Source organism: Nerophis ophidion, linkage group LG04 (genome assembly GCF_033978795.1).
Source record: "Nerophis ophidion isolate RoL-2023_Sa linkage group LG04, RoL_Noph_v1.0, whole genome shotgun sequence".
NCBI classification, from domain to species: domain Eukaryota; kingdom Metazoa; phylum Chordata; class Actinopteri; order Syngnathiformes; family Syngnathidae; genus Nerophis; species Nerophis ophidion.
The window spans coordinates 65,646,253-65,666,173 of record NC_084614.1 but is presented as its reverse complement, the minus strand read 5'-3'; the positions used below and the strand labels follow the sequence as shown (position 1 = coordinate 65,666,173).

At 37.9% G+C, this 19,921-nt stretch overlaps 1 protein-coding gene across 1 annotated transcript in view; it reads right to left on the bottom strand.

Annotated features, from left to right (window-relative positions):
- Positions 1-19,292, bottom strand: part of gemin5 (gem (nuclear organelle) associated protein 5) — a 34,980-nt gene extending 15,688 nt beyond the window's left edge. Inside the window, exons 1-18 of the mRNA XM_061898819.1 lie at positions 19,014-19,292; positions 16,419-16,573; positions 16,174-16,355; positions 14,977-15,128; positions 14,792-14,890; positions 10,136-10,268; positions 9,907-10,072; positions 9,619-9,831; positions 7,633-7,718; positions 7,482-7,564; positions 5,019-5,155; positions 4,859-4,932; positions 4,596-4,777; positions 1,758-1,897; positions 1,521-1,692; positions 1,284-1,457; positions 1,175-1,222; positions 982-1,107 (exon numbers count right to left, since the gene is read on the bottom strand). Coding sequence (XP_061754803.1) covers positions 982-1,107; positions 1,175-1,222; positions 1,284-1,457; positions 1,521-1,692; positions 1,758-1,897; positions 4,596-4,777; positions 4,859-4,932; positions 5,019-5,155; positions 7,482-7,564; positions 7,633-7,718; positions 9,619-9,831; positions 9,907-10,072; positions 10,136-10,268; positions 14,792-14,890; positions 14,977-15,128; positions 16,174-16,355; positions 16,419-16,573; positions 19,014-19,155 — 2,464 coding nt within the window. The 5' untranslated portion in view covers positions 19,156-19,292. The remainder of the gene's footprint in view (positions 1-981; positions 1,108-1,174; positions 1,223-1,283; positions 1,458-1,520; positions 1,693-1,757; positions 1,898-4,595; positions 4,778-4,858; positions 4,933-5,018; positions 5,156-7,481; positions 7,565-7,632; positions 7,719-9,618; positions 9,832-9,906; positions 10,073-10,135; positions 10,269-14,791; positions 14,891-14,976; positions 15,129-16,173; positions 16,356-16,418; positions 16,574-19,013) is intronic.
- Positions 19,293-19,921: the final 629 nt, after the last annotated feature.

The following is a 19,921-nucleotide window of genomic DNA, read 5'->3' as shown; positions in this document are numbered from 1 at the left end:
TCTACAACATGTACGATCTACTTGTCAGTTCAGCATCATGTTGTGTGTGGCTTCCGCAGCAACACGCACACGACTGCAAGGCATACTGGGTGACACAGAGTGCACTAATGGTTGTGATATAAACAATTTTAACACTCTTAGTAATTTGCGCCACGCTGTGAAGCCACACCAAACAAGATTGACAAACACATTTCGGGAGAACATCCTTCCCAGTAACACAACATAAACGCAACACAACAAACACCCAGAATCCTTTGTATCCATGACACTTCCTGACTATTTTATACACCCCGCTAGCAGCAAACCCCTTTCAATCTTGTACGTGTGATTGCGGAAGCTGCACACAACATGTTGCCGGACTAACATTTGGTTTGTACATGTTGTTGAAGGTGTCAAAGGCAATGGCTTCACAGCACGCCCATATTGTTGTCATCAGGATGAACGGCAAATGGATATTCGCGAGAACGTTAGCGGCTCCAATTGTCTTCATTACTCTGTGAAACGGGTTTAAATAGCTCTGTGAGTGGTAAAGGTGGCCGACCTCTGATGTATTTCAGCGGGCGGTTAGCGGGCGGGTACGGTCCTGATAAAGTGTTGGTTCGGGTGGACGGCGGGTGGATGATGACTCTGGTGATGCGGTTGCGGATGATATAATTGCCTATCTGCGCATCTCTAATATATATATATACATATATATATTTGTAAGTGTATTAAAAAAAAAAAAAAAAATCAAATGCACAAAACCCAAAACCTGTGAAGTTGCCGCGCACACACACACATATGAATTTTCCTGAGGGAACTCTCCTGAAGGAATCAAAAAAGTACTATCTATCTATCTATCTATCTATCTATCTATGCACAATCAATATTACTATTTGTATTTGACGACATTTTATTGGATATGTTATTTTTGAATTGTGTTGATGAAGAGTCATTTTGGTATAATAATTTGCTGATGACAATGAAGATGCAAACGCTCACCACTGCCGTGCGTGAAGGCCGCCAGTGTGAGGCAGTCCTGCAGGAGCTCCTCTTTGGGCCGGTGGTCCATGGCGGTGCTGATGGGCAGCATGGAGCGAACCTTCTTCCTCTTCTGCACGTTTGAGTCTGGAAATGTAATAATATTCATGTTATCTATCTGCACCCCAAACGTGAAGATACGATTTAAATGTACCTGCTTTCTTCATCACAGTCGAGGGTTTCCTCTGCACCGCTAAGGAGGCTAATTTGACAGAACGTTGTTAGCATAAAAGCTACAAACAATTAATAAGCACCTTTTTTACCTGCTGGAGGCACAGGACTGTTAGCAGGGACCACCTCCACCTGTTCATCGTCATCAGAAGGCTCCTGTCCTGTGGCGACTACCTCAACAACCAACTCGCCGTTAAGATCTGGCGTCTCCTTCTTGGTCTTTTTCTTCTGCTTGTTCTTCCCCTTCAGGTCCAGCATCTTCTTCCCTGTGACAAGCGGCACCATGAAGCACAAGAAAAACACACACTTTCGATTTTGTCCATCGTCACCTTTGGGCGGGTTTGTGAACTCCTGCTTGGAGACCCTCCACTCTTGCACGGTGAAGTCCTTCCCTCCTGTCCAGACGACGTCCGGGTCGACAGGGGACCACTCCACGCACAGCAGGTACCCCACATGTCCGCGGTAGTTGGAGACCGCCGCTTCCTGCTGCACGTCCCACACCTGAACACCACAAACAAAAACAATCCGAATCCTGTGTCTTAATTATTTTATCCTAAATGACTGACCTGGGCGGTGCCATCGTATGACACAGTGGCCAGTTTGCCACTGTTGTGAGGACTCCACGACATCCCGGTGATTTTGGAAGTGTGACCACACAGCCTGCGATAAGGCTCTGTCAACACCAGGGGACTCTCCGGAGGATTCTCTGTGTTAAAAAAAACACTAGTTTAAAAACAACATCATAGTACGTGACAATCACAATGTATATTGTATATCAAAAGCCATGAAAGTTCTAAAGCTAATACTATTTTTGCACTCTGTTTAAGGAAAAACTCACAGGAAAGTAAAGACAACTATTACTGTGGAAATTAACAAGCTAAGAAGATTGCCTGATAAAAACTGATTTTTTAAAATCAAGTAAAACCAAAATAAATTTAATTGGAAATCAAAATTTTAATTTTCAAACACAAAAACATGGTAAATCATTCACATGATACAAAACCTATTTTTAGGTGTTATCACAGATGATAAAATGAGCTGGAAACAACATATTAAAAGTACATATAACATAAATGTGGCAAAATATATCAATATTAAATAATGCATAATACATTTTGAATCAATCATCACTTTATACTCTGTACAGTTCTTAAGTGTATCCATATGGGAGATATAGGGAAACAATTACAAACCTACACTTCATTCACTCATAGTACTGCAGAAAAGATCAGTTAGGATAATCCATAAGGCTGGTTATACTAGGGCAGTGGTTCTCAACCTTTTTTCAGTGATGTACCCTCTGTGAACATTTTTTTAATTCAGGTACCCCCTAATCAGAGCAAAGCATTTTTGGTTGAAAAAAAGAGATAAAGAAGTAAAATACAGCACTATGTCATCAGTTTCTGATTTATTAAATTGTATAACAGTGCAAAATATAGCTCATTTGTAGTGGTCTTTCTTGAACTATTTGGAAAAAAAGATAAAAAAAATAACTAAAACCTTGTTGGAAAATAAACAAGTAATTCAATTATAAATAAAGATTTCTACACATAGAAGTAATCATCAACTTAAAGTGCCCTCTTTGGGGATTGTAATAGAGATCCATCTGGATTTGCGAACTTAATTCTAAACATTTCTTCACAAAAAAAGACATTTTTAACATCAATATTTATGGAACATGTCCACAAAAAATCTAGCTGTCAACACTGAATATTGTATTGTTGTATTTTTTTCACAGTTTATGAACTTACATTCATATATTGTTGAAGTATTATTCAATAAATATATTTATAAAGGATTTTTGAATTGTTGCTATTTTTAGAATATTTTTGAAAAATCTCACATACCCCTTTGAATACCTTCAAGTACCCCCAGGGGTACGCGTACCCCCATTTGAGAACCACTGTACTAGGGGATTAACCAATTCCTTTTTTTACTAGACATAAAATACTAAAGTTTAATATTCTAATAGTCTGTTTACTCATTGTATCTATCCATCTATGTTCTACTGCTTGTCCCTTTCAGGGTCGTGGGGGGTGCTGTAGCCTATCTCAGCTGCATTCAGGTGGAAGGCGTTGTACACCCTGGACAAGTCACTACTTCGTCGCAGTCACATGTCCAACTATTACCAGTAATATTATGGCTTTTTTCCCCCGAAAAATAACGTGTCTTAATCTACGATGATTAAGGTAAAATATTACAAATTTATGCGTAAAAAAATTTATAAAAAAAAAAAAAAAATTCATGAAAAAAGTTGTGTAGTATTTTAGAAATATTGTCATTTACCGAAAAATGCGGAACTTTATATTTTTTAGTTGCGTTACAACTTTTATTGGATACAAAACAAGAATTACAATTTTATCATTTCACATCAACATTGGAAATTATTTTGTAATATTACAACTTATTTCTTCTAACTTAATTCTAGCAACATAACTTCTTGCATAAAAAAATTGATAAGACCTTTAGAAGTATTTTTGTAATACTACAATATAAATATCGCAACATAATTTCATTAGCGTAATACTACAACATAACTTTAATATTGTAATACTAAAAAGTAATTCTCATCATTAAATCTTATTATTGCAATACAGCGTTGGAAGGGGGACCCACGTTGCCTCTTCAGACTGTGCCCGACCGGTCCCGCATGGGGAGAGGCCACCAGGCCTCTGGGATTGGCTCCAGAGGGGACCCATATCTGGGCCTGGGAAATCTGAGTCCTCGTTTTTTCTTCATCATAAAGGTCTTCGGGCTGCTCTTTGTCTGATCCCTCACCTAGGACCTGTTTGTTTTGAGAGCCCTTACCAGTGGGCATAGAAGTCCCGGGACAAAATAGCACCTAGGATCATTGGGACACGCAAACTCCTTTACCACGATAAAGGTGGCACCTCAAAAAAGCATGATATTTCTTAAATGATAAAATATTGATTTTAAGCGTCATAACATTGCAAATGTTTTGCTCACAATAACACAATTTCTGTGAATTTTTTTTTTGAAATCACTAAAGTTAGGCATACAAGAGTCAACATTACAAGAAAAAACTTCCAATGCTATTTTGACAACAATGTTGCACTTTAAACTAAAAATATTGCAACTTTATCGTTTATTACTATTTTTGTCATTCATTTTCTTGAAAACATACCTTTTTTCTTCTGATTTTTTTTGTGATTTAAAAAAAAATGCGCAGAGATGTGTGACAAAAATGTCAAACAATTGTTTAGCATTGCAGCAATATTTTGACATTACGGTTTATTTTGTAGTATTACAAAGAAAGGGAATAAGCAGTAGAAAATGGATGGATGGATAAATTTAATGTGAAATTTGTAATTTTACAAGTATTTTCTAAATCTGCACTTCGTATTGTAGCAGTGATATCTTGAATTTTTGCAAACATAATTTACCTATCACAGAGCGTAGGTCATGCACGTAGACGATGGCGTTGCTGGAGCCCGAAGCCAGCAGGGCGTGCAGCTCTTCGGTGTGGTTGTGTTCTGGATGCCATCGCAGGGTGTTGATGATCTTGTGATGCTGCTGGATGCTACACAAGAGCTTCAGAGTCGGAGCCTGATAGACGTCGATACATCTGATGGGTGGCGTAAAAAAGGGAGACTGGATGAGGATGGTAAAACAAACACATGGTATTCGAAGGAGTCTTTCCCGTTACCCGTCCTCGTTGCCGATAGCGACTACTTTGCCATCCGGCTTCCAGCTGAGGTCGGTGTGCGGAGACAACTTGTGCTGTCAGAAGAAACACAAGCCAACATTTAGAACACATTTCGGTCCAAGTAGTAAGTATAACAACTCTGGACTTTGGCCCCTCCCACATCAATGTTGTTGGTCTCCCGGATGAGTTTGTTGATGTCGCTGGCGTCCCCACTCAGCTTGTAGGGGTCATGCTGCAGAATGACGCCCTCTCCGGCACAGCTGTACAAGCTGTAGGACGCTTTAGCCTCTGATGACCCTAATAAATCATTTCAAACGATAACGTTGATGAGAGAAGTGATACTATTTATTCCTCTTGTGCAACAAAATATCAACATCCTGATATATTGCATTGTTGTATGTCACAGTATAGACTTAGACTTCCTTTTTATTGTCATTCAAATTTGAACTTTACAGTACAAATAAGAACAAAATTTCGTAGTATAGAAACACCTGTATCAGATTTTGATACCATACTTTCACTTTCCTTTGGACTTTTTAATCTGGAATGGATTGGATGTGGGTCAATACTGAGAAAAACATCCCATCATTAGCGTTCATTGTACAGTATCAATACAACCACATCAGATAAAGTAAATATGGGTGGCAAAATTGTGGTGAAATATCACAGTTACGTATACATAATTGAAACATCAGATATCGATACAGTCCTATGTCGAAGTATGTGTAGTTACACACTTTATCACGATAATTAAAATTGTAATGGAATGTCTGTTAAGGTCGGTACAAAATATCAATATTATGATATCATGATATGTATCATATCATTGGCGTTCACTGTACAGTATTAATACAACTGCAGCAGATTAAGTGAACGGGGTGGGAGAAAATGGTAAACATATTGATATTATGATATCATTACAAGTCAATTTAAATTTATATATTTGATATGAGTGTAGCGTAAATGTGGATAGCGGAAAAATATTGATATTTTAATATCATGTTGCAGTTATCTATGAGGAAATAAAACATAAGATATCGCTATAATATTTTGTGCAAGTATGTGTGTATGTATTGTGATATATCCCATCATTACTGTCAATGGTACAGTATCAATACAATTACATCAAATATCAATATCAGTCTTTTTTGAAAAGTTGATGTGAAATTATACACATTATATAAGTGTGTGGTGTAACGCCAAATGTCGGTAGGAAAAATAATAACTTGTGATATTATATCATTGGTATTGTGATGTCAATTAAGGATTAAATATTGATATTGCAATATCATATTATCAAGGGAATCGATACAACAGCACCAGATGTCAATACAGTCCTAAATCTGTGTAGTTGTCCTCGTCCTCACGAGAATTTTACTTTTTTAATGTGATGTCAAACAAGGGTGGGACAAAATGTTTATAAATAAATTAATTATAAAAAAATATAAATATCGATACTGTGATACATCTGCATCAGATATCGATATTGTCCTTTGTCCGAGTATGTGCAGTTATGCAGTAAATGACAAGTTTGACTATTGATATTGTCATATCATATCAGTCATCTATACAGAATTGATACATCAGATATTAATGCAGTCCTTTGTCCAAGTGTGTGCTGTTTCAATTTTGATTGCAATGTCAAGTAAGGGTGGGGCCAAATATCGATATTGTACTATAATATAAAAGTTCACTCTCAGGGTACAGTATCGATACAAATGCATTAGATATTGATTCAGTTCTTCATTTGAGTATGAAGTAGTTATGCAAACATGAGAACCGAGTGTTGTACAACAGATCAATATCACGATATAATGTATCCCATTGTTACCTCTCAGGATAGAAAATCAATATATCAGCATCAGCTATTGATATAGTCCTTTGTGCAGTTGTTTACTTTAAGACGACCTTGACTTTTTCAATGAGATGTGAATCTGGGGTGATATATTCCTCCAAAAGGTACAAAATCAATACCAATACAACAGTTTCAAATATGGATGTTGGCTTTAGTGAGAATAAGTGTAGTTGTGCACTTCAAGATAAGTTTGAATGTACAATACGAAGTCAATTACAAGTAGGACAAAATATGTATATCATGTTACATCACGTTATCTCTCAGGCTTAAGTCTCAATGAGTGGAGTATTGCAATATTGCATAATCGCTGTCTCTTGATACCAGTGCACGCCAAACCTGGAATTAGATTTAAAAAAATCCTAATAATAAGGTTAGTAAAATAATACAGCAGTACAGCTTTACATGATAATTATAATATCCCATGTAATTACATATGATCAGATGGGTTATGATGGCAAACATCTCTGATAGATGGCAGTTAGGCAATGCCCACTCAGCAGGCAGGTGTTAAAACGTAAATAAAACAGGCAGAAAGTAACACTTCTAATGAGACAAATGAACTGTCTTGACATTAAAGGCTTGTTTCGCTTCCATTAAAAGCCACCAAACAGATGGTCGCCATGGCAACACTCAGCGCTTGGACTAATTACAATGCCGTCTGCCCAAAACGACTTTAAATGAACTCTGCTCGTTTAATTACAAGACTGACAGCCAAAAGCATGTGTGATCTTTTTGCTGTTTTTTGTGCTGTTCAAAAAGGAGCTTTACCAAATGACATCGGCGGCAGCGGCGGTCCCCAGGCCAGAGAATACACTGTCTTTTTGTGGTAGGAGCTGGAGATGTGAGGAGGCCTGCCAGGACACAGACAGTAAACAATGTGCAGTAAATAATACTAAGCAACAACAAAAACTGCTTTAACTTGTTGGAGAAGACCTCGTAGATTCCCACTTTCCCGTCGTCTGTGCCAAACGACAAGGTTCCCTCTCTTTTCGGGTGCCAAGCCAGCTGCAATTTATAAAGAAAACCTCTTTTATGGGCTTTTACACATACTCCAAGTTAAAAAAGGGACATTGTGCGGCGACTTCACGGGTGACGTAAAAGGGATGATACACATTTGTAGACACACACTCCTTAAAAACCATTTATAAACATTTACAGAACCAGTGAGCTGGGAAAATAATCATTAATAGCATTTGTAATTGCAACTCATGTGAAATATGTGAAAATGATGTGCCTGCTTGACGATAAAGTAAATTTAATAGCTTATATCTTATGAGATCAAAAATACTCTCCATATACCATACAAAATTTAAATAAAAAGCAACTCCATTATGAAGAGTAAAATGGGGCAAATTTGAAATAAATATGTATTGAAATAATTACTTAAATGTGTCAGTTGAATAATATGAAATAATAAAATCAATAATTAAATTGTGAACTAATAACATCATAAATTAAATTATGAAATGAAAAAATCAATAGAAATTACATGATTAAATAATTAAATGTATTCACATTAAATACATTTATGACAGATTAAATAACGCTATGTATTCTAATTAAAATTAAATATGACACTTTTAAGTAATTATTGATATATTTAATAATTTTATTTTGTCCCATTTGGCTCTCCATACGTTATTTTCATCTGCATAAAAACAATAGCAATATCAAAAATAATATTTTTAAGTGTGTCTAAAAAAGGAGGAAGAAGCAAAAATCTAAAATGGTCCTGCTCAATCACTCAGATAATCTGATTCTAAATCATTAGTAAAATGGACAATCACCAAACATATCTTTAATAGTTAATTTATTATGCATAAGTATATCATTGACCATACATTTCACTCAATAAGATCGAAATAGGTAATTGACAGGGATGTATAAATATGTATATCATAGGGAAGGGAATCTCACAACAACTCACGATTTGATTCTCGTTCATGGGGGGACAGTTCGATTCAACGAGGTTCTCAATTCAAACAGATTCTCGCAATATAATACATTGTTCCCTTGTTTATTGCTAGGGTTACGTTCCAAAAAATACCTGCTTTGAGTAAAATGCCTGGAGTAGAAGTTGATTTTTTGTTTTTTATACGTGTTGTCGTTCTTTATATATTTTTTTCGTTTACACTATGTTTTTTCATTTTCAGGATGTTTTTTTTCCCCACTTACAATGCATTTTTTTTTTGCTCACAGGTTGTTTTTTTTTATATGTTTTTTTCGTTGTATTTGGTCTAATAATTATGATAAACCTTTTTAAAACAGGTTACAAAGGCTCCTCTCGGCTGTTCACGTATGAATGATGTGCGCAGAGAGTACCCGTAAAGATGGCCCAAAAAACTTTAGTTTAAAAATTGATTCTTAAAAAAATACATTTGATCGAAACTTTAACATTTTTTTGAGCACCCCTTACATTTAATTTAATAATCATTGTTAGTTTTTGTTTTAAATTTAGTTTTCATTTGTAAAAGCATAAGTAAAAAATAAATAAGGAAGATAAGAATTTAAAAAATATATATCTATATTAATACAACAGACATACAAGACACAATGATGCATATTTATGCTATATTTTACATTTAATTATAACTAAAATAACAACAATTAATTGTAGAGCTTAAAATAACATTGAATTAAACAGTATTTTGTATATTTTTACCATTTTAAGCCATTCTAATTGTATTTCTCTAATGACATTTGAACTATGGAAGACTTTAACAAAAATATATAAATCACATATGAAACTGAATTTAAAAAAATACAATTCTGATCAAATTAAATATCGCCACTATAACATTGAATTTGGCATTATATAAAACGTTTTAATTGATTATGATGTAAAGGTATTATTACTTATTATTAATATAATAACATCCGCTTGGTGTTAAAGACGTCTTCTTACCGCTGTAACCTTGGATTTGATGCCCTGCCAGAAGCAGCGCATGTCGTAAGGGTTCTGTGCGGACATTGTGTTCCACACCCGGATCATGCTGTCGCCCACACCTAGAGCAAGGCAGCCGGTGCCGATGGGCGAGAAGTTCAGGCTGTACGCAAAGCCGCCAAGCGTGGGCAGCGTCCAGCAACAGTCGAGGGAGGCCATGTCCCAGCATTTCACCTTGGAGGAGAACAAGGTGCTGGTCAATGAACGAATACGCCGTATATGCAATGTAGAACCTGAGACAACATCCACCTCTCTGTCCAAAGACGTGCTGAGGAGCACCTCACGACCGTCCTGCAGGATGAAGGACGCTGTGTTGAAGACAATCCTGCTGTGGTTTTGTCCCTCGGAGGACGAACCAAACAACGTCCACTTCTGCTTCCCAGTCCTGGTTAAGTCCCACATCACTAGCTCACCACTGCACGTAAACAGAAGTTAATAACCTCAATGAAATTTCCAGCAGGTTTGACGATATAGAAACCTGAAGCAGCTGGACACCAACTGAGTGGGTCGTCCTTTAGGCCAGTGGACGTTGAGCCAGAGTCTCTCTTTCAGGGTCGGGTCGACAGCAGAACCTCTTCTCTTCAGATAGGGCAGTTTCATGGTCGACACGCCTACAGAGGAAAATGTAGTCACTGGCTTTAATGACGTTTGTGTTCATCTTCTTACCCCCAATTTTTACATTTATTGTTTTACTTTTATTATATTCTGTCCCATATTTTGACTTTAATTTAAATGTATTCTTATTTTATCACTTGCAAACATTGTCTACCACATTCTTGTTGTTGATAGAGTTCATCTTCTTACTACAACCACCAAGTGGAGTGGAGTTGCAGTAACTTTTGTTTCTTACTATGGCTGTAAAAAAATTAAAAAGTTCAATCATGATTAATCGCAGTTTGTTCATAGTTAACTCAAAATTAATTGCGATTAATCACCAATAGATGTAATATGTTATCATTAATAATGTACCCTATACAGATCATTTTCAAGTTATTATCCGCCATGACTGGAAAATAAGTTTGCTTTAATAAAATATATTTCAACATTATGCTTTTTTAAACAGCTCAACACAAAATGGATACAAACATGCTTTTAATGACAATAAAAAAAGCTGAGCAGAGCTGCATTGGTGTCTTGTCAGGTTTTGTATTTTGTATGAATACAGAATTTGTATTCCTGCTATAAGAGCACTTGCATTGAGGAGGAGCTACACTAAGTCTATTTAACTTGCAGCCCGCAGGCCATATCTGACCCGTCAAAGCTTTTCAATTGGCCCCTTGAACATTACCCAAATATGCTTAATGAAACAATTAAAACAAGATTTGATCATGTATTTAGTACTCCCGCCACCACCCAAGGGCCAACAGCGAGGCAAATTTGTCACAATGAGGCAGCAGTGGGGTGAATAGGAGACTACTCATTAAGCCCAGAAAAAACTCTAAATAAACTGCAAAAAATCAGACTTTTAACAACAACTGGATATTGAAGTATGAATGTTCTGCCCCGAGCAAGTGCTGGACTGATTGTTTCCTGGCACACTTTTTAAGTAACGGACACATTGGTCCAGACAAGCAGCAATAATGGTAGAAATCCCAGCGTGTAAGCTTCATCACAAAACTTGGTCAAAAATTTGTAAGTAGATGTTGTGCATAAAGATATTTAGTTGGTTTTGTATTGAAATTGCAGACTTTTTTTTTTGTCCTGTCCAGCTTCTCAGGCAAATCATATACAAACCCCGTTTCCTTATGAGTTGGGAAATTGTGTTAGATGTAAATATACACGGAATACAATGATTTGCAAATCCTTTTCAACACATATTCAATTGAATGCACTACAAAGACAGGATATTTGATGTTCAAACTCATAAACTTAATTTTTTATTGCAAATAATAACTAACTTGGAATTTCATGGCTGCAACACGCGCCAAAGTAGTTGGGAAAGGACATGTTCACCACTGTGTTACGTCACCTTTTCTTTTAACAACACTCAATAAACGTTTGGGAACTGAGGAAACTAATTGTTGAAGATTTGAAAGTGGAATTATTTCCCAATCTTGCTTTATATAGAGCTTCAGTCATTCAACAGCCCGGGGTCTCCGCTGTCGTACTTTACGCTTCATATTGCGCCACACATTTTCGGTGGGAGGCAGGTCTGGACTGCAGGCGGGCTAGGAAAGTACCCGCACTCTTTTTTTACAAAGCCACGCTGTTGTAATAATAATAATAATAATGGATTAGATTTATATCGCGCTTTTCTATTGTTAGATACTCAAAGCGCTCACAGAGAAGTGGGAACCCATCATTCATTCACACCTGGTGGTGGTAAGCTACATCTGTAGCCACAGCTGCCCTGGGGTAGACTGACGGAAGCGTGGCTGCCATTTTGCGCCTACGGCCCCTCCGACCGATCCTTTTTTTTTTTTTTTTGTCTTTGTCATGAAAAAGGGAGGTTTTTGTCATGAAAAAGGGAGGTTTTTGTGGTTGGTGAACTAATTGTAGGTGTATATTGTGTTTTTTTATGTTGATTTAATAAAAAAATAAAAAAATGTAAATAATTTTTTTTTTTTAATAAAAATGAATAAAAAAATATTCTGCGGCCCGGTACCAATCGGGCCACGGCCCCCCGGTGGTTGGGGACCACTGATCTAAAGTTTAACTGTGATAAGTCACAGTGAACATCCACATATTGATGTCCGGCCCCTGAACCCTTGAACTCTTGAAACTGCTGCCCTCTTCCCTATGTACTGTAGTTGAATAGCCCTGAGCTACACCATGTTTAGATACCAGTTTCACTCATTACCAACACACAATGTGTATTGTTACGATCATGGTGTGATTGTCAAAGATGTTTTGTAATGCCATCTATGATATTTCTACCTCAATAAATGCTTCAAATATGCTGTACATTGCATGTTGTACAAGTTAATAGTACTCATATCGTTGCATGACAATGATTTGACATTCTCTATGTATTAATAAAATATTATATTCAGTCTGCTAAACATTCTGCAATTGTGCACTGTCAATCAGAACATATCATATAAGAATATAGACTTAACTTCAATCTGCCAGAAAACATACTTTTTTTTGATAGAAATATCCCAGATGACATTACAAAACGTCTTTGACAAGCCAGATCATAATGTAAGACGATTTTTCATTTTTAGTTAGACCAGATTTGACACGCAGTGCTAATACTGTTAAGTAAGTGAATGAAATGAGAAAAGTGGTCTTGACATGTTTTGACGATGTGGAAGTCTGATCAAAAATGACTCTTGACTTCCTGTCCACCGTCTTTTTTTCCAGCTGAGTTTTTAATATATCTTACTAAAAGAAGTAAGCGTAAAAATCTACAAATTTATGTTGTTTAGGCTATCAACCGTGATCCAAACACGGACGTAAACTCCTACTCTCTGCAAGCGGCAAAGCGCACCAGCATGTCTTTGGTAAATTGTAAATGGGTCATACTAGTATAGCGCTTTTCTACCTTCAAGGTACTCAAAGAGTTTTGACACTATTTCCACATTAACACACACTATTTCCACATTCACCCATTCACACCCATGCAAGGCCCTCAGGAGCAAGGGTGAAGTGTGTTGCTCAAGGACACAATGGACATGAAATGAGGTGGGGATTGAACCAGGAACTCTCAGGTTGCTGGCACGGCCGCTCTACCAACAGCACCACGCCGTATTTGCTCCAATGATGTCGTCTCACAGAGATTCAAGATAAAATTGTCATGGTAAAAAGTAACAACTTGCCATGGATTTGGACCTTGAATTTTCATATTGTACCCTTTTCTTTGTGCATTTCTGATCTTTATTTTTTGAGCTCAACAGTAACTGGACGTTATTACATTATAAAGGAGTCAGAACGCATGAGCGTGAAAAAAAAAATGTTGCTTTTTAAAGAATTTATAGTTAACGCTTCATTATTGCGTTAACTTTGACCGCCCTATTTCTTACCATTACAATTTTTTCTCTTGTTTTCCCTTTGAAATACATGTTTTTATTTGTTTAAATTAGTATTGTGTTTTATTCATTTTTTAAATATTGTTTTAATACTCTGCCTTAATCTAATGAATGCTTTTTGTTAAACCAGTTAGTTCTTCCATCTTCAAGTTGTTGTACTTCATAAGGATTATTTTGGACAAATATTTTTTTTTTTAGGAAGATTTGTATTTAAAATGTTATCTTCTTTTATTGTGTGCTTATTACTTAAGTACTTGTGTCATAATACCATTTTTAAATGTAATTATTTACCGATTACTTTATCATATTAGAGTCGTACCTCACCACAACCTGTTTGAAATATTGCAGCTTCACCACTTTATCACATTTTACTAAAGCATAATCTACAACATTTTTGCTAAATTAGACATTTTCAAGCATTACAAATGAATGAATAAACTAAAAATATTATTACCACAGTAGCATTGGCCACCAGATGACATCAAACCAATCAGAGCGCCCAGTTCAGTATTGTGGCCACTGAAGGGCTCAGCCTGGGTTAGCATTACTCTATTGGACTAAAAGAGGGTAAAGGTGACTAAAATATATCATGTAATGCCTAGAGGGCTCACATTATGGTATGTTAAAAAAATGTTCAATGCAAATACTTGAAAAATATTGTAATAATAAAAATATTCTGGTTAGAAAAATATTTGATTCATATTTCATGATTCCTACTTGGCGGAAATCAATGTATCGCAGTCATGTCTGAAACCAATTAACAGCGATAAACAAGGGATTATAGTAATTGATATAAAAATATGAAATAATTATTAGTTACTAATATAATTAATTGATTATAAAGTGATTGTTCCCAATTAATAAAAGCGTTATAAATAAAGTGAAGTCAATTATATTTATATAGTGCTTTTCTCTAGTGACTCAAAGCGCTTTTACATAGTGAAACCCAATATCTAAGTTATATTTAAACCAGTGTGGGTGGCACTGGGAGCAGGTGGGTAAAGTGTCTTGCCCAAGGACACAACGGCAGTGACTAGGATGGCAGAAGCGGGAATCAAACCTGGAACCCTCAAGTTGCGGGCCGGCCACTCTACCAACCGAGCTATACCGCCGCAAGCGGCAAAGTTTTTACATTGCAGCCAAACTGCTTCAAAGCACCTTACCTTTCCCCGTTGCCGTGCTCCAAATCTTCACTGTCTGGTCTTTGCTTCCGGAAGCGAGGTAGCAGGCTTTTTCCTCACCTGCACTCATCCCGTTAGATGCTGGAACATGTGCGAGATATGTTCACACATTGTGTCATTGACGGAAATATAAAATGAATATAGTTTGCCTCGGAGTTCATTTCTACCGTTGACAGCCTCCGCTCTGCAGTAGAGGGCGTCCTCGCCGGCAACGGGGCACCACGCCAGTGAGTGGATGTCGTCATCGTGTCCGCGGAGACGGTGCGTCACCTCGCCTTTCTTACTTACGTCAATCAGCACAATCATGCCGTCTTTGTACCTTTGTGACAACAAAACAGTGTGACCGCGTGTATACATTTGAAAGTACAGAGTTTAGTTAGCTAGCTATAATTATGATATACATTGATAGACTAGGCATATATTTTTTTTAAACTTTAGAAAAATAAAATGGAACTTAAACATACAGACATCTCTCGGTTATCAACGGTAATTTGTTCCAGAAATAACCGGGATAAGTGAATTTCCGAGAAGAAGAAATTATTTATTACAAATTAATCATTGTCATAGCTAGAGCATTAAAAAACTGTTTACAACTTTCTAAATATACTTTTCAACATTATGAGAGACTTCTAAGCGTGAAAAAACATCCTTTAGTCACATTTACACTCTTTTAGGCCAATATAGTAATGCTGTCTGAACCTGAGCCAATCAGTGGCCGTGACACTAAAGAGCACACACTAACTGGTTAGGTCTCCACTAGTGACCTATACGACTGTAGTATTGATATTTTTAGTTTATTTAGTAAATTTATGCTTGGAAATTGTGTATTGAAATCCCAAAAATTTAAGAATATGTTTAAACTAAAAAATCCCCCCAAAAAATCTACAATGTGGTGAAGACTGTAATTTTAAATAAATTAATACATGGACTGGGTAAAGGTAAAAAAAAATAAAAGTATAATAAACAACAGTAATAAATAATGATATCAAATAACCTTAAACCTAAATAGAAAAGTAAATTCAATAAGAAAATAAAATAAAATAAAACAAATGCAAAAAGAGTTAATACAAAATGGACAGAAATACTACTTGAAATGTAAAATATACTAAGTATGAGTTTTGGCTTGGTAAAAACTAAAGGTACAGGGTAAAATCCAATATGCAGGGATGTAAAAAAAAAAGTAACATAGCAATAAAAACACTCAACTAAGGAGATGATAACACTGCACTTTTTTTTTGTTTGCTTAAATTGTCACTTTAGACAAAAAATTAATCAGGTTTGTAATTATCTCGAGAGCAGTTTGTAAAAGGACTACTCTTGTTGTTTTTGCTTCTTTAAATAATCTACTGTTTATGTTATCTTACCCGACAGCCACTGTGTTCCACGTGTGAGGGGAGCAGGTGAGGCAGATGATGTTTCTAGGCTCCGGGAAGAAACTTGTGGTGTCTCCTGTTTTGTACCAGTGACATACCATGATCCCCTTCTCATCCCCTGACACCACCAAGTTCTTGTCCAAGGGGGACCAGTGCAAGGCCGTGACCGGATTCTGAGGAGGAAACGAGCATTAAAAAAACATGACTCCACTAAGACGTGGAATTTTACAACCTACCTGATGAGCTGCATCCTCCCTTATCAGAGTTTGGGTGTTTGTGTCCCAGAAGAGGACCATGCCATCTGAGGAGGATGTGGCACAGATGTGGGTTTGCGTCGCATCCTGGCAGAAGGAAACGCCCGACACCAAGCCTTTATGCCCCGCGAGGACTCCTGAAACATTAAATGTTTTAACAAAAAACTACTTCGATGCCACCTTCAGTAGAAGCATTTAAGTCCCATCTTCAAACTCATTTGTATACACTACCCTTTAAACAGACCCCCCTTTTAGAACAGTTGATCTGCCGTCTCTTTTCTGCTCTGCTCCCCTCTCCTGCATGGAGAGGTTATTAGGTGACCACAGATGAGTCGTTAGCGGTTCAAAGTCGGGACCCGGGGTGGACCACTCATCTGTGCATCAGTTGGAGACGTCTCCACTCAAGATGATGGCCCCACTATGGACTGGACTATCACACAATTAACTAAGATCCACTCGACGTCCATTGCACCGGTGGCCCAAGGGGAAAGGGGGAGTCCCCTCCAAGGTTTCTCATTGTATCCCATTGGGTTGAGTTTTTTCTTGCCCTGATGTGGTATCTGAGCCGAGGATGTTTTTGTGGCTGGTGCAGCCCTTTGAGACACTTGTGATTTAGGGCTATATAAATCAATTTTGTTGAATGATTGCCTCACAATACAAAGGTCCTGGGTTCAATCCTGCGCTCGGGATCTTTCTGTGTGGAGTTTGCATGTTCTCCCCGTGAATGTGTGGGTTCCCTCCAGGTACTCCGGCTTTCTCCCTCCTCCAAAGACATGCACCTGGGGATAGGTTGATTGGCAACACTGAATTGGACCTAGTGTGTGAATGTGAGTGTGAATGCTGTCTGTCTATCTGTGTTGGCGACTTGTCCAGGGTGTACGCCGCCTTCCGCCCGAACGCAGCTGAGATAGGTTCCAGTACCCCCTGCGACCCCGAACGGAACAAACGGTAGAAAACGGATGGATGGATGATTGATCGATTGACCTGAATTTTGAATTCAGATAAAATCATGCAATGGCATCTCAACAACATGTATTTATTTGATATGGACATAAGAGTTACATTGTGAGCCACGGACTAAAGAATGTGGACACGTTAATAGACTTTAACAAGGTTTGTTTGGTTTTTAAGGTAGTTGTAAATCCACCAAAACTAGCAATCATGCAAGCAAGCTAATCATCACACCTGAGGAAGCCCAAATTAACAGGCAAAACGCGTGTGTGAGTTTATTTCACTACTACAATCAACAGACAGAAAAATAATAACATTTAAGACTCTTTAATTGGATAGTGTAAGTGGCGCTGGCGGGCTTCACGGTGGAAGAGTGGTTAGTGCGTCTGCCTCACAATACGAAGGTCCTGAGTATTCAGGGTTCAATCCCGGTCTCAGGATCTTTCTGTGTGGAGTTTGCATGTTCTCCCCGTGAATGTGTGGGTTCCCTGCGGGTACTCCAGCTTCCTCCCACCTCCAAAGACATGCACCTGAGGATAGGTTTATTGGCAACACTAAATTGGCCCTAGTGTTTGAATGTGAGTGTAAATGCTGTCTGTCTATCTGTGTTGGCCCTGCGATGAGGTAACGACTTGTCCAGGGTGTACACCGCCTTCCGCCCGATTGTAGCTGAGATAGGCACCAGCACCCCCTGCGACCCCGAACGGGACAAACGGTAGAAAACGGATGGATGGATGATTGATTGATTGACCTGAATTTTGAATTCATCTAAAATCATGTAATAGCATCTCAACAACATGTATTTATTTGATATGGACATAAGAGTTACATTGTGAGCCACAAACTAAAGAATGTGGACACGTTAATTGACTTTAACAAGGTTTGTGTGTGTAGTTTAGGTAGTTGTAAATACACCAGAACTAGCCATCATGCAAGCAAGCTAATCATCACACCTGAGGAAGCACAAATTGTCAGGCGAAACGCATGCGTGAATTTATTTCACTACTGCAGTCAACAGACAAAATAATAACATTTAAGACTCCTTAATTGGATAGTGTAAGTGGCGCTTGTGGGCTTCACGGTGGAACAGGGTTTAGTGCGTCTGCCTCACAATACGAAGGTCCTGAGGAGTCCTGACAATCTTTTCCGCCGTCCTCACCACTCTCTGGAGAGACTTCCAATCTGAGGCATTGCAGGCTCCAGTCCAGACAGAGATGCTGTTGGTCAGCAAGCTCTCTATAGTGCCTCTGTAGAATGTGGTGAGAATGGGGGGAGCGAACTGTGCTCTTTTCATCCAACGCAAAAAAGGGCATGCGCTGCTGAGCTCTTTTTACAAGAGCTCCGGTGTGTAGGGACTACGTTATATTGTCAGTGATCTGATGGAGCCACGAACTAAATAACGTGGACACGTTAATTGACTTTAACAAGGTTTGTGTGTTTTTTAGGTAGTTGTAAATCCACCAAAACTAGCCATCATGCAAGCAAGCTAATCATCACACCTGAGGAAGCACAAATTAACAGGCGAAACGCATGTGTGGATTTATTCTACTACTTCAGTCAACAGACAAAAAATAATAATAACATTGAAGACTCCTTAATTGGATAGTGTAAAAGGCGTTTGCTTACCCACAGTCCTGCAGGTGGATGCCGACACGTCAATCAAATTGAGTAAGTTTTTGGCTCCGTATCCCAGCAAGCCGCAGCTGTTGACGTCACAGCACCGCGAACAGTACCAGTTAGGAGAGGCAGGAAGCAGCCTTTCGTGCATATTTAGACTTTACCGGTTGACTATGTTTTATTTTGACAAAAGCATCTGAGGAGTTCACATGAAACACCGCTCACATGTTTCCCAAGTAGCGTCACAGCAACGGCCGTACGACGGAACGGTGTCGTAAATTCCTTTCGTACGGAAGCCGATTAAGCCCCTACAAGAATTGCGAGTGAAATGCTGAGATGGTCTCCAGCACCCCCCGTGACCTCGAAAGGGACAAGCGGTAGAAAATGGATGGATGGATGTTTGTCAACATTATCATTCTCCAAGCAAAACCTTTTTTACATAAATGTCGATTTATGAAAGTAAGGCCTAATGGGATATAATTGTAACCGAGGGTTTATATACAGTGGGGCAAAAAAGTATTTAGTCAGTCACCGATTGTGCAAGTTCTCCCACTTAAAATGATGACAGAGGTCTGTAATTTTCATCATAGGTACACTTCAACTGTGAGAGACAGAATGTGAAATAAAATCCAGGAAGTCACATTGAAGGAATTTTAAATAATTTATTTGTAAATTATGGTGGAAAATAAGTATTTGGTCAACCATTCAAATCTCTCAATGGTGGAAGGAGGTCTTGGCTCAAAATCTCACGATACATGGCCCCATTCATTCTTTCCTTAACACGGATCAATCGTCCTGTCCCCTTAGCAGAAAAACAGCCCCAAAGCATGATGTTTCCACCCCCATTCTTCACAGTTGGTGTGGTGTTCTTGGGATGCAACTCAGTATTCTTCTTCCTCCATTTTTTTTTTCATATT